This window comes from Lipomyces doorenjongii (assembly GCF_038497915.1).
Source record: "Lipomyces doorenjongii strain NRRL Y-27504 unplaced genomic scaffold V1508scaffold_56, whole genome shotgun sequence".
Classification (NCBI taxonomy): Eukaryota; Fungi; Ascomycota; class Lipomycetes; order Lipomycetales; family Lipomycetaceae; genus Lipomyces; species Lipomyces doorenjongii.
The window spans coordinates 55121-79200 of NW_027118123.1; the positions used below are offsets into that span (position 1 = coordinate 55121).

At 45.1% G+C, this 24080-nt stretch overlaps 9 protein-coding genes across 9 annotated transcripts; 6 read left to right on the forward strand and 3 right to left on the reverse strand.

Moving 5' to 3' along the window:
• Positions 1 to 945: 945 nt before the first annotated feature.
• On the forward strand, positions 946 to 1404 carry V1508DRAFT_358948 (pyridoxamine 5'-phosphate oxidase; the record flags this gene model as incomplete). The annotated part of the gene is made up of 1 exon (XM_066937085.1): positions 946 to 1404. A coding segment is annotated over one exon (459 nt), but the record flags the coding sequence as incomplete, so codon positions are not given.
• Positions 1405 to 3104: 1700 nt separating this feature from the next.
• V1508DRAFT_423215 (uncharacterized protein) lies at positions 3105 to 4100 on the reverse strand. The gene is made up of 3 exons (XM_066941139.1): positions 3742 to 4100; positions 3622 to 3715; positions 3105 to 3597 (listed from the first exon to the last, which is right to left on the reverse strand). The coding sequence occupies exons 1-3, from the start codon at positions 4083 to 4085 to the stop codon at positions 3499 to 3501; spliced, it is 537 nt and encodes a 178-aa protein (XP_066793910.1). The 5' UTR covers positions 4086 to 4100; the 3' UTR covers positions 3105 to 3498.
• A 594-nt stretch (positions 4101 to 4694) lies between these two features.
• On the reverse strand, positions 4695 to 5248 carry V1508DRAFT_423220 (uncharacterized protein). Its single transcript, XM_066941140.1, has 2 exons — positions 4838 to 5248; positions 4695 to 4712 (listed from the first exon to the last, which is right to left on the reverse strand). The coding sequence occupies exon 1, from the start codon at positions 5220 to 5222 to the stop codon at positions 4956 to 4958; it is 267 nt and encodes an 88-aa protein (XP_066793911.1). The 5' UTR covers positions 5223 to 5248; the 3' UTR covers positions 4695 to 4712; positions 4838 to 4955.
• Positions 5249 to 6359: 1111 nt separating this feature from the next.
• Positions 6360 to 7970, forward strand: V1508DRAFT_441274 (uncharacterized protein). Its single transcript, XM_066942285.1, has 2 exons — positions 6360 to 6613; positions 6679 to 7970. The coding sequence occupies exons 1-2, from the start codon at positions 6409 to 6411 to the stop codon at positions 7674 to 7676; spliced, it is 1203 nt and encodes a 400-aa protein (XP_066793912.1). The 5' UTR covers positions 6360 to 6408; the 3' UTR covers positions 7677 to 7970.
• Positions 7971 to 8099: 129 nt separating this feature from the next.
• V1508DRAFT_463615 (uncharacterized protein) lies at positions 8100 to 8821 on the forward strand (the record flags this gene model as incomplete). The annotated part of the gene is made up of 1 exon (XM_066942874.1): positions 8100 to 8821. One exon carries the CDS (start codon positions 8100 to 8102, stop codon positions 8655 to 8657), a length of 558 nt encoding a protein of 185 aa, XP_066793913.1. The 3' UTR covers positions 8658 to 8821.
• Positions 8822 to 13076: 4255 nt separating this feature from the next.
• On the forward strand, positions 13077 to 13511 carry V1508DRAFT_434395 (uncharacterized protein; the record flags this gene model as incomplete). The annotated part of the gene is made up of 1 exon (XM_066942023.1): positions 13077 to 13511. The coding sequence occupies one exon, from the start codon at positions 13077 to 13079 to the stop codon at positions 13509 to 13511; it is 435 nt and encodes a 144-aa protein (XP_066793914.1).
• Positions 13512 to 15440: 1929 nt separating this feature from the next.
• On the forward strand, positions 15441 to 17310 carry V1508DRAFT_405939 (transcription factor Vhr1-domain-containing protein; the record flags this gene model as incomplete). The annotated part of the gene is made up of 2 exons (XM_066938733.1): positions 15441 to 15753; positions 15803 to 17310. 2 exons carry the CDS (start codon positions 15441 to 15443, stop codon positions 17308 to 17310), a joined length of 1821 nt encoding a protein of 606 aa, XP_066793915.1.
• A 2036-nt stretch (positions 17311 to 19346) lies between these two features.
• V1508DRAFT_450648 (uncharacterized protein) lies at positions 19347 to 20335 on the forward strand (the record flags this gene model as incomplete). Its single annotated transcript, XM_066942489.1, has 3 exons — positions 19347 to 19568; positions 19632 to 19728; positions 19787 to 20335. The coding sequence occupies 3 exons, from the start codon at positions 19347 to 19349 to the stop codon at positions 20038 to 20040; spliced, it is 573 nt and encodes a 190-aa protein (XP_066793916.1). The 3' UTR covers positions 20041 to 20335.
• A 2223-nt stretch (positions 20336 to 22558) lies between these two features.
• Positions 22559 to 23594, reverse strand: V1508DRAFT_423251 (Nitroreductase-like protein). Its single transcript, XM_066941141.1, has 3 exons — positions 23190 to 23594; positions 23015 to 23129; positions 22559 to 22955 (listed from the first exon to the last, which is right to left on the reverse strand). The coding sequence occupies exons 1-3, from the start codon at positions 23487 to 23489 to the stop codon at positions 22753 to 22755; spliced, it is 618 nt and encodes a 205-aa protein (XP_066793917.1). The 5' UTR covers positions 23490 to 23594; the 3' UTR covers positions 22559 to 22752.
• Positions 23595 to 24080: the final 486 nt, after the last annotated feature.

The window sequence follows — 24080 nt, forward strand, 5'->3', positions numbered from 1 at the left end:
GATTCCATAGCTAGAGCACGAGAGTTATTTCAATCCCGCCTACGTTCATGTCGGCAGACAGCCAAGGACCAAGTCCTTCCCGAATAAACCACGTTTTGGATATAGTAGGCTAGCCGCCCCACTTGACAAGATATTGAAAACGCTGTGGCCAACTTGTCGCGAATTATTCCTGATCACGATTGTGCACTTCACTGGTGCCACCCGGATTGTCTGTGTTAAAGCCCAGAGATCAGGTACTTACTGAGAAAAGGAATAACATCACCGCTAGCCAGTCCAATTCCACAATTAACGCACATTGCTGGCACGACGTTCCGGTAATTAACTATGAACTAGGGCCGACTAGACCCATTTGGGTTCGTCGAAGGGTTGCAGTCTCAATGCAGTTGGCAAAACAGCGAAGCGACTTTCAATTATATTAAAGGAAGACGACTATGCAGAACGACAGATTGCGCAAGTCCGTATACGTCATATTTGTTTTCTCGTCATACCTAGACGACGTTCTTGAGTGCTGCATGCTTCAAATAAGCTTCTGAGTGCTCATGCGTGAGTAATCAATGGGATTACCTCAAAAACAATGGCGTGGACTCCTCACTTGGACTCCTCACCACAGTAAGCACTCAATTCGACAAGTCTCCGAAGTGAGCACAAGCTTTAAGTGCTCTGTATTACAGCTAAGCCCTTTCAGCTGGAGAAGTCACCAACCTGATCCGTTTGCGGACGTATCTACACTGACAACGACCAATTGCCGGTATTAACCATGAGAGAAAGCCTTCGAAAACTGAAGGCGTTGGCAGGGCCATTCCTACCGTTCGATCCTTCAGATACCCAGAGAGCCCGATAGTTCTCTTCTCGTCGTGGCTGCAGAAAGCGATCAATTCAGGAATTCAAGAGCCACATGCAATGACGCTGTCGATGGTCGACCAAAATGGTTGTCCGGATGCGTGAGTTCTTATCCAAAAAAATCTCGACGAGCATGGATGGCATTTCGCCATTACGAAGTCAAGCCAGAAGGGCCGACAGATCTCGGCCAATCCGAACGTTGCTTTGACATTTTACTGGCAGCCTATTGGTAGACAGGTTCGCATCAGAGGCTTTGCTGTCGACGATAGGCCAGCCGCCAGTCAGGCAGATTTTCTTGCAAGGCCTGTAGGGTCCCGCGCAGCAGCGCTTCACCGTCAGAGCGACGTCCTGTTGAGCGATCTCGAATTCGATCACGGACTGGAATTGCAGCGTCAGCGAATTGATGCTGATCCTTCGATAATCTCGTCCGATTGGACCGTCTTTGCGGTGAAGCCGGTCGAAGTCGAGTTTTGGCGAGGCAGTGAGCAGCGACACCATGTGCGTTTGCGTTACCGAAGGCGTGCCAATGAGGATGGCTGGTCTCAGGAAAGACACTGGCCGTGAAATATCAACTACACTGCGGTTATAACCTTTTAAGGTATGTGGAAGCCAGACGAGTAGCTTAATTGGTAACTTGATTGATAAGCGGTAAATTGAGAAGGTTGCAATCAGGGCTGTTGCCCGATAGGCGGATTTGGCGGATCGGATATCGCCGCAGATACGTATCCTCCATACTTTCGATTGGGGGATACAGATGGCGGATACAAATCCGCCAACCCTCAGAGAGGCGGATATCCGATCCGCCATTTTGGCGGATATGGCGGATATTTGGTATAAGTTACTCTCTAATTAAATTTAAAAATTTATCTAACATCCTCCGCAAACAATCGCATATACAGAGAAGTCCTAACATCAGAATAGGTCAAATTATTACAATTTTTTTCCGTGCTATCCAGCAACATTAACATTCTCATAGTTTCGCCCTTCATCGCAAATCGGCTTACCCCTAGAATGTCTCTACCAGCATTGAACATCCTCTCAACAGAGACTTCAGAGGCAGGAATGGCTAAGTAGTCTCTCGCCGCCATAGCCATCTGTGGATATTCATCTTTGTGCTTCCGCCACCAGTCGCACAGCCAGTTCGGGTTCTTTGCCGTCACAACTGCCTTTGGGGTCTCGAAGTACCTATCTATGTCGGACACAAAAGATTGGCTTTGAGGCTCTAGCTTTCGCAGCATCCGAAGCTCCGGGTCGCTATAACCGAGGTTATCTCAGGCTGGCAAACAATTCAATTCAATCAACCGGGAGGTCCGATTGAATTGGTTGGTGGTTATCTACCGTGATGGCCAGTTGGATTGACCAACCGAGGGCCCCGATTGAATTGATTGAATTGAATTGAATTGAATTGAATTGAATTGAATTGAATTGAATTGACAATTGATACAGCACTTAGTCGTACAGTGTAACAACCTCGACCTCGATTTCGACCTCGCCATCGCCATCCTCCGGCGGACTCACTGCGCCGGTATCGCCGCCTGATTCCTCGTTGAAGTCGTCCCTGACCGGGTCTGACCCTTCTTCACGATGATTCTTGGTGTCGATGTCCGGAGCGTCCATAACGCTATCGTGAATGACCCCGGCCTTCAACCACGACCGTACCGTCTGTGCTAACCCGATTGTTGTTGCTTCAAGCCGTGACCGTAGAGGCGTCACCCTGAGGCCACTTGACGAGAAGAGCCTCTCGCATTCAGCCGACATGGGAGGGATAGATAAAATATCCACGGCCATTTGACAAAGACGAGGGTATTCTGACCTCTTGTTGTACCAGTATTCCAACGGGTCCTCCACATCAATATCTGTAGTAGCCGTGCTAAGCTGCCAACCCTCGTACTCGTCATCGGGGAGGACTTTGGGCTCGTAGAGGTCCGGCATCAATGGTGGGCCCACGGTATCGGAATATTGATCAAATGGGCTCACGAATGAAGGTTTGGACTGCAACTGCCGGAAGGTAGTCAGTTGATTACTGATCGGTCGCTTCTTGTATTCAGAATTCCATAGTCGTTAGACCGCTGCCCTCGCGTCAGTAATCCACGATTCCCGGGTTGACCACTTCGTCTCAAAGTATCGCCACCAGTACCTCGGGTGGAGGGCAACGGCAGCTAATAAGCCGGACAATCTTCTAGCCGTTGGTAGTACTTATCAAGTAGGCCGCAGGCAGAGTTAACTGCAGCCTGCCAGTGAATTGTGTAGCTATTTTCGACCTCTTCTTTCTTGGCCTTTTCAAGCTTATCAAGAAGGAATTCAAAGGCAGGTAGGACATGCCAGATGAGGCCGTACGCCTTGAGGCACCCGTCAACCGATACAACGGACTCGGCGTTCTGGCCCGGTTCCGAGGCTGAAGTGATCCCTGAACCCTTAATCCGTCAATTTCATCAATCAACCGGCTCTTCGAATTGATTGATTGATTTGCTAAAGTCGGCCCGATTGGGTTGTCCGTCAATTCAATCAATCCGTCAATCCAGTTGATTTGTTTGCCAGCCTGGGTTATCTGCTAAAAATTGATCCGTTTGACGGGAATCCACATCGGTAATATTGTACCCTCGATGGAGTCCCAGTCGTATTGCCTCTAGAATTAAATGACCAGCATCATCATCCCTCTCAACTCCTGCCGAATGAGGTCCCGACACGCGGGTCCAAAACAAGAGCCGTATAGTAAGTATCGATCTCGTCCATGATCGAGTAATACTTTTTGTACTTCTTCATGCCGGTTTTCACTGCCACTGCGATGTCCATGTCTATTTTTGAAAAGCTTCCGCGTCGTTCCGAAGCATCATGGAGTAGATCATGAAGTTCATAGTAAATCGGAACCGTGAGACTAATCTGCGGCTTCTTTGTAGAAACCAAAACAGAGTTAGCTCATTGAACTTCGAAAGAATGGTGTGGATTTGCCTCAGTCGTTCCCAATCATTATCTGTAAATGACGGCAAAGGAAGCTCTACTTGATGCTCCAAGTATTTGTTAATTTGGACTTCGGCCTGTAGACCGTCGGCAAGCATGCGGTAGGTTGAATTCCATCTAGTATCATTGTCATATTCGATAAATTTATCAGGAAGATCAAGGAAGTGGCAAACTTCTTTCCACTTTTGTCTTCTCTGATGGCTGCGATTAATCCAGACGGCGAGCATGCGAAGTTTCGCCAGGGCTCCTTGATTCTCAAGGTACCGGGAATCTTGACCGCTCAACATGTCACACGCAGAAAAAGCTTCAGCTGCTGTCCCGGATTTCAGAGCGGATAGGATGTCTTTGACGATCAGATTCAGGATATGTGCGAGACATCGGACATAGCTCTCCAACCCCCGAAACCGGAGAGAAGAACCGAATTTTTTCTGGAGATTTTCATACAGCACAAAAATCATCTTTTCATTATTACTGGCATTATCTCCAGTAATCGCAATTAGTTTGCGCTCAAGATGAAGTTCTTCCAGCGTTTCCGCAACTCCTGCCGCCAAATTTTCGCCACTGTGCGATCCATGGAGTTCCTTGAAGTCCAATGCTCTCTCTTGATATTGAAATCTGGAGTAAGCCAATGACCAATCGTGCCAAGAATTGGTAGGTTATTTTTGCTCGTCCAGACGTCCAGAGAGATAGCAATTGTCGTGCATCTTTCGGATAGTTCCTCGTTCAATTGTACGCGCTGGGCTGCGAACTGATCGGCCAACCGTTGTCTAACAACATGACGGCTGGCGAAAGGGAGCCTGATTCCCGGCATATCATGAAAGATTTGTTGGAACGCTGGCGACTCCAAGGTTGTAAAAGGTTGTTTTTCAGCGACTATCTAGCGCAGAATATTCGTCTCTAGAAGTTGTTGATGTGTAAGTCTCTCCTTCCCTTTATGAAAGATAATATACTAGATTCTGCTCTTTTTGATTCTTCCGGTTTGTCAGGAGAGTCTATAGAATGCTGCTTGCGGAGATGATCAATCTAATATTGCTAGTAGAGGCTTGTTGCTTTGAATCCGTGGTCTTCCAATCACATTTTTCTCCTGTTTCATTGTCCAAGACCGCGCATCGGATTTCTCTATCGATCAACTTCCTTTTGTTGCTTTTCTTAACAATCTAAGGATTTTCGAATCCGGATATTTCAAAGTACGTCCATGGCCACTTAGTAGATTTAGTTTCTGAAATTCGGGCATTCCGGAGAGGTTCTTGTAATGGAGCCAGACTGGTCAAGGATTCCGTTCGAATGGTCGAGGACTCCTCTACCTGTGTCTCTATCTCTACCAACGAGTCAAAATGAGGCTGCTGGATTTGTGATGCTGATTCAGACGGAAGGATATCTTTCTCCAGAGTAACATTTTGATAACTATCGAGTCGGTCGTTCATTAAGCAAGAAGTAATTAGGCCTGTTTCGACGAGTGTTCATGCGATCCATTTTTTGAATTGTTGATTTGGAGGCAGTTAAGTTAGAATACGATTTGGACAGCTTGTTGAATATGGATTATTAAGGCATGAAGGAATTCTTCAAGGATTCTAATTTTCCAGTTTCTATTGCACAACCTATCCAGCCAATTAAAATTTTTTAATCAAGGACAAACAAGTCAATTAAACATGCTCATTACAATGACCCAAAAGCCGAGCACTCAAGGTGTCGGACGAGACCGACTCCCTCGTACGCTCAGGACGATTCGGAATATACCGACATGACCGCGGCTATAGCCGAACCCCTGAACATAAATTTCAAGAATGTTAGTCACGAATGCAAGAACTCGCACAGTATCATCAATCTATCCAACGTCGACCGACGATAAGTTATTCTGGCACTTGCGTACATATTCACATGTCGCGGGGATGACCGACAAAGTAGTTTGCTACCTGCGACAACTGCGAGTCCAAGTAGGAAATTTGTTAAATGTATTTTGCATAATTTTTAAAGAAATTAAATATATCATGTTGAATTTTGCCAATTTTTAAAGGCGAATGGCGGATTTGGCGGATATCCGCGATGCTGTTGAAAGGTGGATATAAAGGCGGATACATATCCGCCCACATCCGCCCCAGCCCGTTGTGTTGAACATATGCATTCACGACTTCGGCTTGTTCCGCTGAATCCAATACCATGGCCAGGCATAGATTAAAAGAGCCACTGGATGGTGCTCCTGCTGTAATATGGTCCGTTGTGTATTTTAGGGTAGATGAGAAAGAGTGCTGGAATTGTGGTACATGAGCTTTTCGAAGCAACAAAATAATTTCGATTTTATGTCTCTCAACGAACGTTCCATTACGCGCTCGAGTAAATATTTACATGCTTTTCGTGGTTAGGAATAGAGGCAGACATTTGCAGAGAAATCCGAAAAGGGTATAGTCGGTAGTTGCCCCGTGTGCCTCGGTACGGTGAGTACGAGGGCAGGGGTAGGGCCAACCCCCCTCTTTTATGTAGATTTGTACTCTCGTCATCAGTCGGTGATTCTTTTAGGATTCGTACAATGCCGCCGCTAGTGCACCGCACCTTCCTCTTTCTCATAGCTCGGGAGCGTTTATTCACCAAAGCCTGTGTATCCTCTCTAAAGCTATGGAGGACTTCAACATTCCCAGCGCAGAACGAGTAGCCCAACTTAAGCTCCTCCAAGAGACGATAGGCGATGTGCCCCCGTACTTTTGGGCTTCCTGCCAAGTGTGTCATCTCGAGGCACTTAAGAAATTGGTCAAGGTTGCTTCCATCTCTCCCGCGATCGTTCGGGTCTTTGCTGCACGAAGCCGCACAATGGTACGATACTGTAAGTGATATAATCTTGTATTCCTTCGTAAATCTTTTCCTTGCTCTAACGAAATAACTTTATAGGGAGCCCCCAGCCTCCTAAGCCGTCGTCACAGGACTCGACACCAAAAAAATCGATGCCCTTGAATTTGGACTCGTCATCTCCTATAACTACCCCACCGGCTAAGAAACAGAAGACGTTACATTCACCTGGAAGCGATGCTGGTTCACCTGCGTTAGCTCGAAACAGGCTAGCCCGGGACTTAGCCGATGAAAGGGACAATTTTCGCTGTGTTCTTACTGGAGACCCATCGAGAGAAGGTGCTCACATATATCCATTTCATTCGATAAAATACAAGGAAATGTCAGGGTTAGGGGAGCGGCATATATTTTGGGACCAATTGAAGATCTTTTGGCCCGAGCAAAAGATTGCTGCTTGGGAATTAGAGCTTTTCCCAAAGGGCCTACACGAAATGGGCGAAGAGAAAACATATAACCTCATTACATTATCACGTACCGCACACGACATGTGGGCCAGAGGAGCGTTTGCCCTTAAACCAATTTCTGTGTCGAATGATAATATGACTTTAAAAGTCCAGTTCTTTTGGCAGAAAAAACAAACGGACATTCAAGCAACAATGAGTCTCTTGACCACGCCTTTTTCTACCGAGCACCTTGATCAGAATGATGGAGCTTTCGATTCAGCTAGAGCCTTGTTATACTACGCAGACAAACGTATCACATCTGGCCAGTTTTTCGAGCTGCATACCAATGATCCAACAACAAAACCACTACCGAGTTTCCAACTACTTGAGATGCAGTGGTTCCTTCAACGTGTAGCAGGCATGGCTGGTGCTGCTGGTGATATAGATTGGGAAGATTTGGACAAAGACTCGGAAGAAGAGATTCCTGATCTTGGACCTGATGATGTTGGGGATTCATCTTTGATATCTATTGGTCCATCGTCCTCTCCGGTATCTCCTCCCAGAGCCAGCCTGGACCTTCTCGATCAATCCAAGCATCGTCCAGAGGAGGCGGAGGAAGGCGAAGAAGGAATAGGAGGGGAAATAAAGTACGAGTGATTATGTAGTATCAAGGAATTATCTGATGGAGTGGCTCTGCAAGATTCTACAGTGATCTCACTTCATTGTTATATTTCACGTTGCTTTAGGCTTCTACAATTTGCTTCAACGAAAAGGGGGACAAATTCCAGATGGATTGACATCGCCGAATATTTTCGGAACGATTGGCGAAAGAGAAAGGCAGATGCGTCATACGAGAAGACTGGATCTTTTGCTATCACTTTACAAGGTCGTGAGAGTGAGAATGCCACTAATACAAAGAAATCATGCCTCTGCGGAAAAAATCACTCTTACCGAAAATGATGGTATCTCGTTGAATCGTCGAGGAAGCCAGGCTGGCAACCCGATCCAGCAATCGAAGCAAGGATAAAGGAAGCCTTAGAGAAAGACCCCCAACTGAAGACTAAAATCGAAGGTATTAAAATGGATGCGACCCAGAAGGTTCTTGACCAGCCGAAGCTCGCGGACAAGGACGGCAAAGAGCACACTAACGGTCCACCTGCTCTCTCATTCACCGTCTCCGGTGTCATCAAAGAGTCGGCCAGCTCCGGTTCCTTCTCGATTAATAACTATTGCCTCATCAACAGCGTCATCCTAGATTCAGGATCTCCTATGCACATCTTTAATGACATCTCTCGCTTTGAAGATTTTCATCGACCAGATACCGATACAGTAGTTGTCGCCGGTGATACGGAGTGCTCCATTGAAGGATATGGGCGAGTTAATATCCACGTCAAAGGTCCTAATGGTCCGAGGCCTATCTCTCTCGAGCACGTCGCTTATATTCCTGGTTTCGCGACAAATGTTGCGTCTCTTCGCAAGTTTTATGACAAAGGTGTTGATTGGAATATCCGCGCTAATAGGCTTCTGTACCAAGGCGAAGTTCTGTGGCGATCCATACATATGAACCCGGCTCACCTGGCTCTGCAGATAAGCTGGTCTAATATACGTAATGGATCAGTTTATATTCAGGATATATAAGCTGTTGTTATTGTTACGGTTTCCACATTTCGTGCCCGATTCTATTATTACTCTGATCGACTGCCTGGATCATAAGAACAAAAATTTATTATCAGATTTATAATTAAGAAATACGAAATAAAATAAAAATAATACTTGGAAAATAAAAAAAATTAAATAACTAACGGGCGACTCTTGTTAGTTGCCCTGTGTATATATGTGGCTTCTTGCCTTGGTATGTGCATTTCGTGTAGTGGATGAATTTTTGAGCCCTCGTACCGCCGACTTCACCAAAAAAGACATCAACTACAGCAAATCATAATAAATCACCCAATAGAATATATCACGATCTTTAAAAAGCTAGAATTAATAGAACTTAGTTTTATCGCTCTTAACATAATTGGAAATGCAAGAGTTATGCTTTGTACTCTGTGGGCGGGTACAAAGGTGGTTTACTATGGCGAACGGCTCACTATGAAACTTCAGGTAATGACAAAAACTAAGGTTTAATGACACATGTATTGGATAATAGTACCAGTGCCGTGACGATTATGTCATAATCAAAATAGTAATTCACAGTTATGTATTGCAAGACAACGCGTCGCCATCAAAATCAACCTGTCGCGTCGCGTCAACGATTATATAGAACATAAGGTTACGTGTTATTCGCTATTATCCACTTTTCGCCTGACATCAGAATGCCGGCTCGATCTAAAAGGTCTTTAGCAAGCTCGGAAAATATTCGGAGGAAGTTTCTGAAGGCCGGGCCAATGTCAATATCAGCATGCCTCTCTGAACCCTGAATCAGAGGCGTAGCACGCCATGGAAACGGCGGCAGAGAACTTCGAAGATATTGATAGTGATGTCGAATAGAAGAATATGCATTCATTCGACTCCGAGATGATGCAAACTTTGAACATCTTAGCTATGCTACGGTATGACAAAGAAGGGAGAAAAAGTTGAAGGGCCCCGCAAAGCGTAGGGGCAGTTCAAGAACGAGGGTCCCAAAAAGCAAGAGCGGATTGCAGGTGTAAAGCCTCTCACCACATATTTTTCGTCGACAAGCAGTATCACAAATAATGGAAAGAGATCAGCGGATAATGAGAGTAATGACACGAGTTCATCTTGTGTGGAATTTTTACGATACACTACAAATATAATTACTAATACTTCATTGTCGTATAGATGTAATGATGAGGAACATCAGATTAAAAAACATTGATGTACCCGGTCTTATCGAAAAATTCAATATAAAACAGCAGCAGAAGGACTTGACCGAGTTTGAAGCAGTTCAATTAGCTGTACTTCTGATTTACTTCACAGACTTGCAACAAGGAATACCTAAGAAAACTATTCGCTCGATATAGATTTTTTGAAGGGGCTCACAAAGAAATGTGTAAGCCATTACTGAGAAACAGAGACGCTCATGCCGGACTCCATCCGAGGGAAGCATGTAAAGTGGACATCATTATTGAGAGATGAAGATGTAAAGAACAAATGCATGGAGTTTTTCAGGACGACTCCGCTGAATAGTAGGTCAGCAGTCATGGTTGAAGGAATATGAGAATGTTATATTCCCGAGGAGTACTGGACAATTGGGCAGACCAACCATTGGATTAACGATCGGCATCCGATATCTAGGGGTTTCGACAAACGATATCATCAGCAGGATGTATACTATTATGGACATGAAAGACGATGTCGTTGCATACCGCAAAGACTGCGCGTCCAGGATGATGCAGTTCAGAACGCAAATGAAAGATTTTGATGGCGAAAACTGTGGCAATGTTATCATGCCGGTGCTGCAACCAGGCCAAGTCGAAATTGTACTGGTTACTCATGACGAGTGCAATTAATTGTAACGACGACGTCAAGACCCCGCGGACAGCTGAGAATGAATATATTATCAAGAAAAAAGGCCAAGGTACAGGAAATGGTGTCGGATTTTTATTGCCCTTGTCACGGATCGCTTCAGCTAGAATCTGCAATAGTCAGAGTGATCAAGGAGTCCGGAAAGAATAGAGATGCCTATTGGAAATCTGATGATCTGGTCAGACAACTGGAAACAGCTGTTGAAGTGTTCGAGAAGTTACATCCGGGTTGTGTCGGTTTGTTTTGTTTGATCAAAGCTCAAACCACCAGGCGCTTCCAGATGATGCACTGACTATCCAAAAATTGGCGCTCAGTGATCGACCAGCAAAGGCGTTTATTCGGCCAGTTGGTTTGAGTGTGACGGACACATTGTCAAACAAGACATCATATATCCAAATGACTACCCAATTGTTCGTAAGCGAGGAATGAGAAAGGGCAGTTGAACGATACTGGAGGAGAGAAAATTGTGGATTGAGGATATGAAATTGGACTGCAAGAATATGCTGGGGCAGATTGATCCAAGAAGACAACCTGCTTGTTGTGCAATGCATCGGCTATCTCAACAGCCTGACTTCTTATCTCAGCCTTCCAAACTGGAAATTGCTTTAGGTGCCACACCGCATATTTTTTCCATGTATCCGAAATTTCACTGCGAGTGCAATTTCATTGAAAGAATTTGGGGAGAGGCGAAGCGACGAGCAAGGAATGAATGCAAAACGGTACTGCGAGCCAGGGTTCCAGAAATTCTGGACACCATTCCAATTGAGAAGGTTAGAAAGTTTGCTCGATACGCGTGGCGATTTATAGATGCGTATACTCGGGATCTCGATGGGAAAACTGCGATTTATGCTGTAAAGAAATATAAGTCACATAAATTCCGATTGCAATTGGTGAATATCGTAACAGTGGATAATAACCTGGGCACTGGGAGAGTCGCATTGTGCTCTGTCACCAATGAGAAAACGAATGAGTACATCTGGGTTTTGCAGCAATTAAGTGAGTACAAGTGAGCCATATTATGTGCCGACTAAAAAAAATGCTGACATTTTTACGGAAGCAATTGTCTTCCCAGTTGAACAACCAAAAGTAATCATCCCTGATGAAGATAGTAAACCAGGAGTCACTTCAGGAGATGGCTGGCCAAGATTCGGAGGAGCAGGCAACGAATGAAATACCAGTGGCGGTAGACTATGGAAACGAAGACGAGTATGGCGAATGGAGTTTTGAGGAAATCTGGGATGGTGTACGCGTAGCTATGTGAGTGCGTCGTCGGAAAAGTATCATGTTGGTTATAGGAGGAAATGAACCGATCGAGCATCGAAAAATTGGTGTGGCTATGCAGTGGCGGTGAACATTGACTTCGAGTTTTGATACCGACGTGTGCTTCATACTAGTCCCAAAGAGGAATGGTCCCCTTACTCTCTATGAATCTCCTTTATAAAACATGCGGGCATAACTTTAGCGTCTTTCAGAGCAAGAAGTCCTCGATCACTCTTAACTGATCCGAGCTACGACCATTGGCGGCACTAACTGTATTCCTATCAGGAATGTCCCCTGAAGCGTACTTATGATGCGTGGGAGTTGCGGCTGACTTTGTCTTGGTTGAGTCTTGGTTTGGCTTTTGTTCTTCGATTGTGCTTTGCGTCTTTGTGTTTTAGTTTTGTCCTTCGTTTGTGTGCTTGACTGAGGCTCGAGCCTGTGGAGAGTGGCGGCATGAGGCTTGGAGGGGGCCCAGGGCATATAATGCGGCACAGATCCGCGAGTTGTAAATCATAAAAAGATTCTAAAACATATCCAGAGTCCACAGACTACGTCGGATATGGTTTTCTTCCAATTCTGAAACCATCCAAGCTAGACTTTCCTCCTGTCGACTGGTGCGCGGCATCATTGAATAGTATACCAATACCGGAGACCATGGGGCAGATGACAGGATAATCTTGGAATTGCATCTGTTTCGGAGCCACATATGGGTCTGCACTAGGACAAGTCTCAAATAGTCACCTGCTCGAGTGGCTAGTGGCCAGAGTACCGCGACTGTTACGGTCATCACTCTACGCCCGTAAAAAAATTTGCCTGTCTCAATGAGCCATCTGAAATTTATAAGTTAAAGATAGACCGCCTTGCCTTCTATGCGAATGGAGAACTTTTACAAGATCGACAAGGAGTCAAATGATCAATAAAATTTCCGATCAGCAGGAACCAAAAGCTCATACTAATCATGATATCTCCGATTCTAACGTCGACGATGTGCAAGAAGATGCGCGCAACATCGAGGTAGCGATAAAATTCTTGAGATCTCAGGTGTTCGACGTTCGACGAGTGTTTACAGCTCAGCCTCTCGCATCAGAGCTATTCACGCTTCATCGACAACTGGAAAGCTGGTGGTGTTGATCACAGGTCAAGGTACGTCTTCAAGATCTCTGCGGTACTAGTAACTTATGAATCATCACATTTTTAGAATAATCTATGACAATGAATCATTGCAAGTAACAATTGTCAGACCGTCAGCGATACATGATCCTACTGCGATGTAGAGTTGGATACTAAACTTAGATTTTCTGAATAGCCATGCTGAAACAAGCCATCTTACTGAAAACTTACGGGGGAAAGATCGTGCAGTACAGCAAGGGCCAAAACGTCAAGAAAGGCGATGGTGGCTTGGAAATCAAGCTCGGAGAATATTTTCGAACTTGCGCAATCGAGGTCGGAATATCGGAGACTCTAGCTAATTTGAGGGAGGATATGATGACATGGTTCAACAATGGCGTTGATATCGTCCTTTTAGTCAACATTAGTGAAGCAGAAAGATTCAGAAGCCTCGGAAGCGATCACAGGAAGAATTGCGGTGACTTCGTCTATGAGAGACCTTACGCTAGGGGAGCCTTCACAAGGGCAATGAAGAAGAAACCACTAGGAGAATTCAAATATCGCGGCATCACCTGGTATAGTGGTATCTCGCAGCTAACTGTAGGAGTATGCAAATCTGTGCATGGTCAGAACTAACACACTCCTGACATCACGTCATATGTAAGCGTGAACACTCATATGCCTTCGAATATCAGTAGCGCAATACATAACAAAATGTAGGTTCTGATCAAAAATTGTTGCGTCGGCGTGCATGGCAAAATCGCCATAAATTTATTCATGAAAGGGCTGGTGCCATTTAGGGCAATTGTAAGGAGCGTTAGTGGCAGTCTGCAACTGGAGTTCAATACCGATGACTCTTTGGACAATATGAGTGAGTATATCCAAGCAACGGCTCTGTGGCGGATCGAGGGATATCTGAAAGCAAATAATTAACGTGACGTTTGATTAACGGCGGTGACTCACATACTGAGTGGCCTACCCTAGAGAGTGTAGTTGAATAGTTGTACATTCGCACGAACTGAACCGATACGCTCGTCAGTGCAGGTAAATATTTACTGAAAACGTCGAAATAACAAGTGTATTACTAAAGAATACATGATGATAATATTTGCTTTCTGTTTCGTGGATTTTGCTTTAATTTGTTTTTTGTGTTTCATACCCCCATCACAATGGCTAGAAAGAAAGAGCAAAGTTGGGGAAGAAATATCTATTCGACTGAAGCCTGCCTCCTCCTTTCCAAGATCAGAGGCCCCTTCTTATAGACCGACATTTGAGCGACCGGATGATTCCGGAATCTCTTACGTGATGTCGATAATACATACAATAATTTATATCACACAACAATATCACTCTATGATATGCCCATCACTCTGTGATATCTCTATCACTCTGTGCTATATCCATCACTCTGTGACATATCAATTTACTCTGGGGAAGTGGGGGTTTGTTGCACCCGGAAGATTGTACATGAGGCTGGGAGCCGGCCCGGGTATCCAAAGGGGCGTAGATCCTAAAGCTGTAATGTAGAAACAGTAATGATATAACGTCTCATCGAAGTTCGACAACCAAACGATCTGGTTCTTACACCGTTGGAAGTTTTTGAACAAAATTAGGCTAGTTGCTTCGGCGCCTTTGGCAGGTCTTCATCGTTGCGTGCTTGTTATAGTCCTGAGATTATACGTGCTTTTATTCATCCCTTGGCCGTGTATAAATTACAGCCATGGTTATATTTCATTTGCCTTGAGTCTACCAATTATCTTAATATCATAGTATAACAAAGGAAATACTTGCGTTCTACCTTATTATATGACTCCCACAAAAATATAAATTGTGTGTATTTTTATAAAAGAAACTTAGACATTCCGAACCTGAGAGCGAAAAAGATGTTGGCCCACGAGTAAGCGCGACGTGGCGAGGGTGGTGAACAGCACCCATAACAATGGATTCACAAAATCAGTGTTAGTTGCCGACTTGGAACATGGATCGTGAAGCCAAAGGTGCGGATGGACTAGGCATGCGACATTTATTGAGTGAAGACGGTGGAATATTGCTAAAATGTGTCGTGGCTAGCGTAATGCTACCAAGTAGGTTCGCTCGTCAAACCTTGCAGCCGAACAACTCGAGAAACATAGAAACAACAAAATATTACCGCGATGGTCTATTGACTCCCGTATTGCGCAATCTAAAAGCCACTAATCGCCCCAACGAAGGTCAGTCATGGCTAGATGAGCAAATCAACCCTAGCTCTTACTCGATATGACGTTATTGCCAGCTAACGCAGGTCCTGCCATCAGACAGGGACGCTTGCAACATAATCAATGCCTATAAGGTGTTAAGTGATGAGAAACTAAGCAGTTGAGTAGGAGCACAATGCCGCCATGGGAATAGCATCGCCGATGACTCAGGGGCAGCAAACGCCAACCGGGTAGGTACTGCATTTCCGCAAGGTTTCAATGCCGTGTGCTAGACGTTGGCTGCCATTAGCTACACCACAGTTGTACGGTGAGTCTAGTACATCAACAACGAGTTCCTTCCTCTCCACCCTCCTTAAACAACTCTGTCTTTATGCCAATGTCTGTTTCTACCTCGTCAGTCATGACATTGCCACAAATCCAAAGGCAGTCAGTATACGGAGAATACGGCATAACGTATCACCAAGTCGAACGGCGTTCGCCTTCGCCAAACGCCACCAGAACTCTCCGTATAGAATGCGACGGACGAGTAATCGAGTGGAACTCGGGAGATGCTCGTCTCAATCTCAGCAGACTTCGGAACTACATTCGAAGTGCCTTCTTCATTGATGAGCAGAGACAATTCAACATGCTGTACAAGCCTGACACATTCTCTAGCAAGACGCAATGCCGATATGTGCATGATGGTAAGTACACTTATAGCGAATTTACGATGCTCGAAATTAACGGTTGCAGACGCGTCGCTTCGCCAAGCACTCGGTAATGTCGACTTAGTTGTCGAGGTCCAAATACACAAGCTACATGAGGATGAAACCTATCCTGAGCCATCTTTTTCTGAATTGGGTCCACTAAATACAATAGACTCTCCTCTACAGTTGTGCCGTAGAGAGGAGGGAACCACCGACCGATCCCTGCGTCTTCGTACAACAACGAGCCAGTCGCAGGGACCATACTCTAACATTCAGACTTCCTCGACGCGCTCGCATTCACCCTCCGCTTTGCAGTCCCTGGTGTCATCGGTTGACACTCTGCAACTCCGGAAATCTTCCATCTTCAATTTTCCGCCACTAGACTGTGCTCCGTCACTGCGCATTTCTGGCGTGACCCAAACTCTCCGGCGGAAACTGCAATTCACAGACGAGGGCCTGTGGAAGAAGTTTTCCGCTCGGCGTCTGGAATTGATTGATTCCATGTCACTCTCTACCAAGAAGTCGTCTGAGCAGTACGATGTTATTATCGCTGTAGCTGATACTCTTCGGGACGAGTATGGATTCCCGCCTCACACTCTTCCCGATTTTGACAAGCTTGTTCGTGCAGCCGTACAGTCGGTTCGACGAAACCGGAAGCGACAGCCAAAATTCAAGGCTCGATCAAGGTCACTATCAGTTAAACGGGATGTGGGAAATGATGAACAAGGACAGAAACACCAAATCCAAAATATGTGCCTCGCAGAACAGTGGCCATTGTCTCCTGGGCCCAGAAACGGTTCTGAAAGCATATCGGTGTCCAGTGACGCCTTGTCTGATGACACAAAAGCTTCCACTTCGACTTACGGAATAGGCTACTTTAATTATAGGCCAGCTGTATCGTCCCGGCGGAGTGAGAGATCCAATAGATCTACCAAGCTTGCACCATTGTCACTTCTGCCTCTTGTCTGGTCACCGACAGAATCGTCATCGTCATCAAGTAATTTCTCATCGGCCGCGTCTACGGACGATGAACGGGACTTGTACTCTCGAGAGACCGTTGCCACCTCTGACTTGCAAGACAAACACAACTTACCACCCAACCTGCCAGGCACTGCGTCATTTATACTACAACAACAGTCCTCAACGGTCTTGGAACTAGTATATGGTGACCGGACAGTTCCTTGTACCATCCACCGCACTGATTTATTTCGAAGTACAGAGTCAAGTCTTTCCTTTCTCCTCAATGCTGTCCGCACGATACTCTCATTACCCGAAAACGCGCTTGTGGCACTCTATTACTTCCGCCCCAGTGATGGTCACCGGATCCAGATTATATCAGATGCCGAGGCGAGGCTTGTGATGCGTGCAGCACCACCTTGTGCAGCTGCTCAGGGACTACGAGTGGAGGTAATCACCATGAGGCAAATTCAAGCACTACACCAACAACACCAGCCAGCCATCCGGTCTGCTTCCGTACCTATACCGGGTTTATCGTCAACGTCGCTCGCGGACGCACCTCAGAGGATATCGATTGCGTCGCTTGTTGGACCCTAAACGCTATCTGACCATGGTGTCATTATTGTATTGGGACGGAGTTTGTTTGTTTGGAATCTTTGTTTGGTTACAAGCATATTTATTACGGGTTGCACAAAGAGGTAGGGTCATATATAAGTGGTTTTGGCGATTGGTTATACATCGGCGGTAGAGTTTAATTCTTAGAACTGGCACTCATCTTGATCAAGTTTAGACTTGCGGGTAAGACCATTGGGAACTTACCCGCTATTCCTCTTTGAGATAAAAGCAAAGATCTTCTCGGATCTGGCCCAAGCCGATCCGTTAAAGTAGGTTTCGTGATGGACTGGTCCATGGTGAAATTATTATTACACATGACGCAATTCTGCACCTAATGGGTTGCGCTACCTGGTTCACAACTTGTCGACGTTGACACTTTTATTCTGTGGACGGCTGTGGGAAGGCAAAAACGATCACAATTTGGCTGTCGTCCCATCCGCATTGATTTACCGAGCGGATTATAAGTCTCAACATGAAAACTTCAGGTTTCCCAGTCTTTATTAGTTACATGGACATTAAGGTTATATAAACCCTAACCACTGACGCACCCAATCTTGATGATATTTCAGACGACAGACGTTGCCTGTGCAAAGAGGAATAACCCTACGTTCCTAATAAGGCATACTATTACCATACGATTGATTACTTTACGATTTTATACTTCACTATACGATTAATTTACGATTATAGCTTCATTTTTGCGATTAACTTTACCATAATCAGAAGTTGACGGTACAGTAATCGTATCCACCCCTAGAGTTTTCCTTCTGATTCAATACGCTTCTTCCAATCGAGCAAGATATCTTTCAACTGGGCTTTGGGCGCTCGCCGTTCGATTCCGTGGCGACGACAAAGGCTGAACCTTATCAAGGTAGTTACACCGATCGCTCGGACATTCAGTATCCTGGCCAATTATTAATCATGCCTGATGCCTCTCTTAGTACCTAATAACACAGGCCTTCTAAAGTCCGGGGAGATTGTCGCTCAGCGTTCTCAGGGATTTCTACTGGATATCCGTTATCGATTTATGACAGTTCTCCACGCACCCTATCAAATTTTATTGATTCTGTCAAACATATATAACGTAAGATATATCGAACATCGAGGAATCGTATTTTGGGGCGGAATTAATGATTGATCCGCTTGAGGAGGTGATTCAACTTTCCGAACGGGCTTAACACAGGTTTAGGGTAGTGTCTGCTCAATTGAGCCTTGCCTGGATCTCAATCTGGTCTACCGCTTCACAATTCCTAGTGCAGATCCCACAACCCCGCATTCCGAGATTCCCGATACTCCCCGCGTTCAAACTTCCAACAGTCAACAAAGCAACAGCAGCTCTGTTTCCTTTAATTTTGCTAAGTTTCTATGGAAACAGTACGTCAGTACCCACCACCAACCTATAAGATGTTCGCAGGTTCCAAATTTACGGAGCGCCTTTAATATTATTTTTTCGGTGCTCTGAACGGTTTGAGCAGTTGTCCTTTCATTCCAAGGCAGACGACAAATTCCACGTCGTGCCATGGTTACTCCCAACTACGCCATCCCCATAGGCTCCAAAATCCTTGTCATTGGTTCCAATGGCTACATTGGTTCACATATTGTTAATGTTCTCCTAAGCCTCGGATATGATATTCGTGGAACTGTCCGCACTCCAAGACCGTGGCTGGATCAGTACTTTTAAATGAAAATACGGCGAAGATAAATTTGAATCTGTCGTTCTGCCAGTTTTTGATCTGGATAGCCTGGATCAGGTCATGGATGGTGTATCTGGAGTGATTCATGGTGTAGCTCCCCGCTTTGCATATGCCAGCTCAAGATTAATTTTTGTATAGTCGGCATGCAACACTGACTTCTCTTCGGATCCAAATATGATTATTCCTGGGATGGTTAAAGGAAAACTTAATATTCAGGAGACTGCATTAAAGCATATGCTGTAACAAGAGTGGTCTTGACTTCCTCGTCTGCCGCCTGTCTCTTCCCTAAACCTGGTGATGGTGGAATTGAGATTACGCAAGGTAATGTCTCGATTATGGACTGAAGACAAATTAGCTCTAACACAGCAATTAGAAACGTGGAATGATGAATCCATTGGCAGGCTTGGGGCGACAATAATACCCGAGACAGATAGACCGTTCGCCGTTTACGCGGCCACCAAGACCGAGAGTGAGCGCAAGGCATGGGAATGGATGAAAGAGCATCAACCTGGTTTCGTGTTTAATACCGTGTTACCAGATCCGAACGTAAGCTGTACTCCGGTACGAGAGTGGCCATCTAGAAAAACTAACGGCTTTGATCTTTTGCAGTGGGGAAGAGTCCTTCTTCGGCAGATTGGGGGTTCGACTGGCAATATGGTGCGCAGACTCCTTAAGGGAGATAAATCCGGAATGCAATCTCCTCCACGTAAGTCGTCTAAGATTATCAAACTAGTCAAATTGCGTATCTCACATGCCACATATAGAGTGGTTTGTTAATGTTGAAGATACCGCACGTCTTCATGCGATCGCTCTACTCGACCCATATGTCACATTTGAACGACTCTTCGCCTTTGCGGCTCGACAGAACTGGAATGATGTAATCGGAATCATTCGCAAGCTTCGATCGGACAATTCGCTAATTCCAGATCCTCCTGTCAATGAACCGCGCGACTTAAGCAATGTTCCTGGTTCAAAGAGAGCAGCGCAATTACTTTCCAACTTCCTCGGACAATCTTGATTCATCGGCTTAGATGATACAATTGCAGCTACAATTGAGGGCCTCAACTAAATGATATAATACTTGCTATATTACAATGACGGTACTTAGACCTTAGTGCATGACAGCCTGTTTAATGGCGGATGTTATTCCTTAAAGTTTTATTTCGAGTTACGAACATTGTCCTCAGTCTATCGAATTAAAATGCCTCATTCACATCGACTAACTCAATAGAATTAAACTTGATGCATTGGGTATCCAATTTGTGGTGACTAGTTGGCAGCAAATGTTGTTGACTAGTTTGCCAAATAAGGTTTGTCGAATGTGAATCGTCCAACCATGGTCGTTAGGCGGAAGCAGTCTAATTGCACATCTTCATCGAATCACTGATGATCACAGCTTAGGGGCATTTGATGTATATGGAATCGGGCCGGACAACAGAATAAAAGATATGAGCTCATGTATCAGGCCGTGATTTTAAATACCAACTTCCACAACTGTAGGGTACTGTACAACGCCAAAATCGAAAGCGCGAGGCACCTAGATCATTTATTACTTCAAGTACTATTTTGAACCGGAGCAGAAGGTCAATAACGGCATACACCATGTCAGGAAGAAATGGTCCAGGGAGAGAATCAGGGCACCCCAGTTCAGTTTATATAACCAGAACCGTGAACTATTGCTCTTATGCCGACTCGCAACTGCTTTGGACTAAGTCGCTCTACTGCTGTAATATTACAAAGTGTTATCACAAGATCTGCAGAAGACACGAATATAGAACACACAACTCACGCAGTACTCGACAAATATGTGTAAACTCAGTGGCGAGGTCGTGTAACACGATTTGCCTTTGACGTCTTCCTTGAGTGCTGTTGGTCAAAATGCTGATATCACGCAAACCAAGTACAACGAAGCTGTGCTCGGTTCGTGGGAAAGCTGGTGAACGCTGTGCTTGCCACTGCAACACAAAGGTTCGTCAAATTCATCAGCTTCTCCACGAATTGAGTGCCGCAAAAGGAGTATCTCTCTTTGTAATGTTATAGATTTTGTAATAGGGATATTCTGTATTAAATAAATTGCGACATATTATTGAAGCAGACCTTTGGTCGATCTTATTGAAAAAATGGAATGCTATTTGAGTATAGCCAAGGAATAATGTTCATTTACGAGTCATACCATATCGGTCCCATGTGTACGCTGAGAAGAAATCCTATAGTCCGTGAGCTCTGGTGAAGAGAAGCCAGACCTTGAACTTCCTCAATCAAAGTTCTAGGCAATGGTTGATAGACGATCTGGCTAAAAGGATCTTCCGGTCCTAGCCCAAGTGTGCTCTCAATTATTGACTGTGGGCCACTGCCGACTGAGACATTCCGCACCGCCTCCTCTCTTTCGAATCCATTATTAGAACCCTGAACTCTGGCTGGCGAGGAGGACGTGTAGAAGGTTCCATGTCGAAGGCGTCAATGCGACAGCATATGCATTATCAGTAGATACACCAAATTGTTAATAATATATCAGAGGACAAAGGTTTCCTGTGCAACCATATCTTACGATTAATATATGATTTTACACTAAACTATACGATTAATTTACGATTAAATCTTCAATTTGCGATTAGCTTTACGATAATCTAAAAAGTTGACAGTACCGTAACCGTATACACCCCCGGTCCTTGATTTAGCTAGGGATTTTATTTGTGCTTTCTTGCACGACTATGTCCTCGTAATGTTATGCTAAAGCTTTGCTTTATATTAAGGCTGTTAACGATATCCGACCGTTTTATCGGCGTCGGATACGATATCGGCCGATCTCCCGACGGGAAGCATTCTTCGACCATCGAATCAGACATTCGACATAGTATTACATAACCTTCGTAGACAGGCATCTGCCAGTTATAGCAATAGTTGTCCATTTTCTCGGCGTTTTCACTACCAGCTTATCGCCCTGGAAGCCAGGCTGAGATTAGTGCTGCACGATTTCCGCTGTAGAAGTAACTCCGGCTGTCTGCGCCTTACCTCTGTGTTGAATTTGCACAAGAAGACAAGAAGAATTCTGGTAGAAGACTTCGGGTCCTGAGGTTAGATATCGGTTTTCAACTTGATAAACTAGTCTCTCTAATAATGAACGTTAATTATAAACGCTGCGTAGAAATAAGATTCCACTAGTGAGATTTTAGTTAGCAAAATTGAAAATCCGAGAAAATTGGGACTCGAAATTTTTTCGTCGCCCGTTTTACACTGCCGCAATGCTCCGTCTCCTTCCGGGTCCGTCCGCTTCCGTCCTCCGCTATTGTCCAACATTCTCCGCTCCCTTTCATTCTCCGTTTTGCCTTCTGTCATTCGCTAAGGACGAGTACCCGTTGCTCGTACGATTTATTATTTAGTTTTGTGTTCGACTTTGTTTGCGTTTGTTGTGTTTCATACATAATGACGTCAGTATTTCTTAGACGCCGATTGCGCCAAGAGCTTGAGGGGCCGAGTATAATAAATTCAGACCGTTCCAGCTCATGTGCTCATCAGATAGTGCATAGAATAATCTATCTGGGCTAACAAGTTCTCGAAATTAGTAGTTGAAACTTGCGCGACGGGCAAGTCCTTATGTGAATGCGAAACAGGTATGTGGTGACTGCTGGATGCATTGAAAGCTCAACAATGTTAATACATAAGAGAGATACCTTCGCGGTTTTATTTCCTTCATCTTCTACAGCATGCACACGAGCTTCCGACACATTGTCTACAAGCCATGAACAAATACCCTGTCCTTCAGCGGCTGATAAGTCTTCTCCAGTGGCTCCCCGGTTGGTGTGCCAAATACCAATTGCGCCTTGAGAGACCAATCTGCTGGAACGTTCCACTCCGCACAGACACGCTCATCAATAAGGGGATTGTAGTGCTGTAGATTTGCACCGAGACCTTCAGCTTCGAGGGCAGTCCAGACTGTTAAATTGTGCTTGTTAGTAGAGTCATGATAATTACGACGACTAAAGGAGCCATACGGAAGAATTGATGCATAGCAGAACTGTGCTCAGACCAGATGGGGAAACGGTCAGCATACGTTGGAAGCTTTTCCTGTAGTGCTTTGACTGGGTCAGGACTTTCAAAGAAGAGGATCTGTGTCGAATTGTATTAGCATCTGTGATCTTCTCGACATTAATCAGGGAGGGATCTTACAGTACCGTATGCCTTCTGGAATCCATTTAATCGCTGCTCCGTACTGGCGAATACATCTGCGGGCACGATACCCCTAAGGATCTCCTTTGCACTCTCCCATAGCTTCTCATGCTCCTGTTTAAGAAGGAGAACTAGTCGAGTCGACTGTGAGTTGAAGCTGCTTGGAGTGTTGAGAACGGCGGCATTAACAAGCTCCACAATACGCGAGTCTGGGATAGTAGACTCATTGGTGAGCTGGTAGTACGTGCGCCGTGCAGAAACTGCGTCCAAAAAGGTTTGAGATACGGTCATGATTGTCATAGTCTAGTGCGTAGTGTAGGCAGAGACAATTGAGGAAAGTCGACTCTCATTTTATATAGGCAGCCGGCATTGCAAGCAATAACTAATCATGCGTAAGCAAGCAAGTGAAAGTGGCGTTAAATGTTTACTTCGGATTAAGTTTGACACATTTTGTTTTACTTGATTTCACATACTTAATAAGCACCGTGCGGCGCTTGACAGGGAGGGCAACCACTATGCAGTTATGCGGCCGGGTTTGTAATGATTGGGCTTGTCTTGTCCGGATAGGCTAACGACATGAAGCCAATTTATCAGACGCCGATTGACAAGACCATGAACTATTCTGGGTGCATCTCAACAAGAGCAGATGTACAGATTAGTCCTGTAGATTGAGTGCAACTAGCCCAATCTTTGTGACTACACTAGGCTGACGAACATTGGCGCGTGGTGCTGCCTACTGTCAGGACAAATCCCTTAGTATCATGTCTTTGGGGGGGTCTCGTACCCATCGGCTACTCGGATATCGGAACTCTCAAGCTTCCTTTCCTTCCCTTCGGCTGCTCGGGTGCTTAGCCCTTTGTCCTTTCAATCGTTTCTATTGGTGCTTTGCTT

Coding starts and splice junctions, on each gene's coding strand:
- V1508DRAFT_423215 (XM_066941139.1), bottom strand. CDS start 4,085: ATGTTGAGCGGTCAAGATTCCCGGTACCTTGAGAATCAAGGAGCCCTG. Junction 3,716..3,741: donor AATGAGCTAACTCTGTTTTG/GTTTCTACAAAG, acceptor GCCGCAGATTAG/TCTCACGGTTCCGATTTACT. Junction 3,598..3,621: donor AAATAGACATGGACATCGCA/GTGGCAGTGAAA, acceptor ACCGGCATGAAG/AAGTACAAAAAGTATTACTC.
- V1508DRAFT_423220 (XM_066941140.1), bottom strand. CDS start 5,222: ATGAACGACCGACTCGATAGTTATCAAAATGTTACTCTGGAGAAAGAT.
- V1508DRAFT_441274 (XM_066942285.1), top strand. CDS start 6,409: ATGGAGGACTTCAACATTCCCAGCGCAGAACGAGTAGCCCAACTTAAG. Junction 6,614..6,678: donor CCGCACAATGGTACGATACT/GTAAGTGATATA, acceptor ATAACTTTATAG/GGAGCCCCCAGCCTCCTAAG.
- V1508DRAFT_423251 (XM_066941141.1), bottom strand. CDS start 23,489: ATGACAATCATGACCGTATCTCAAACCTTTTTGGACGCAGTTTCTGCA. Junction 23,130..23,189: donor TCCAGAAGGCATACGGTACT/GTAAGATCCCTC, acceptor AATTCGACACAG/ATCCTCTTCTTTGAAAGTCC. Junction 22,956..23,014: donor TGCTATGCATCAATTCTTCC/GTATGGCTCCTT, acceptor ACAATTTAACAG/TCTGGACTGCCCTCGAAGCT.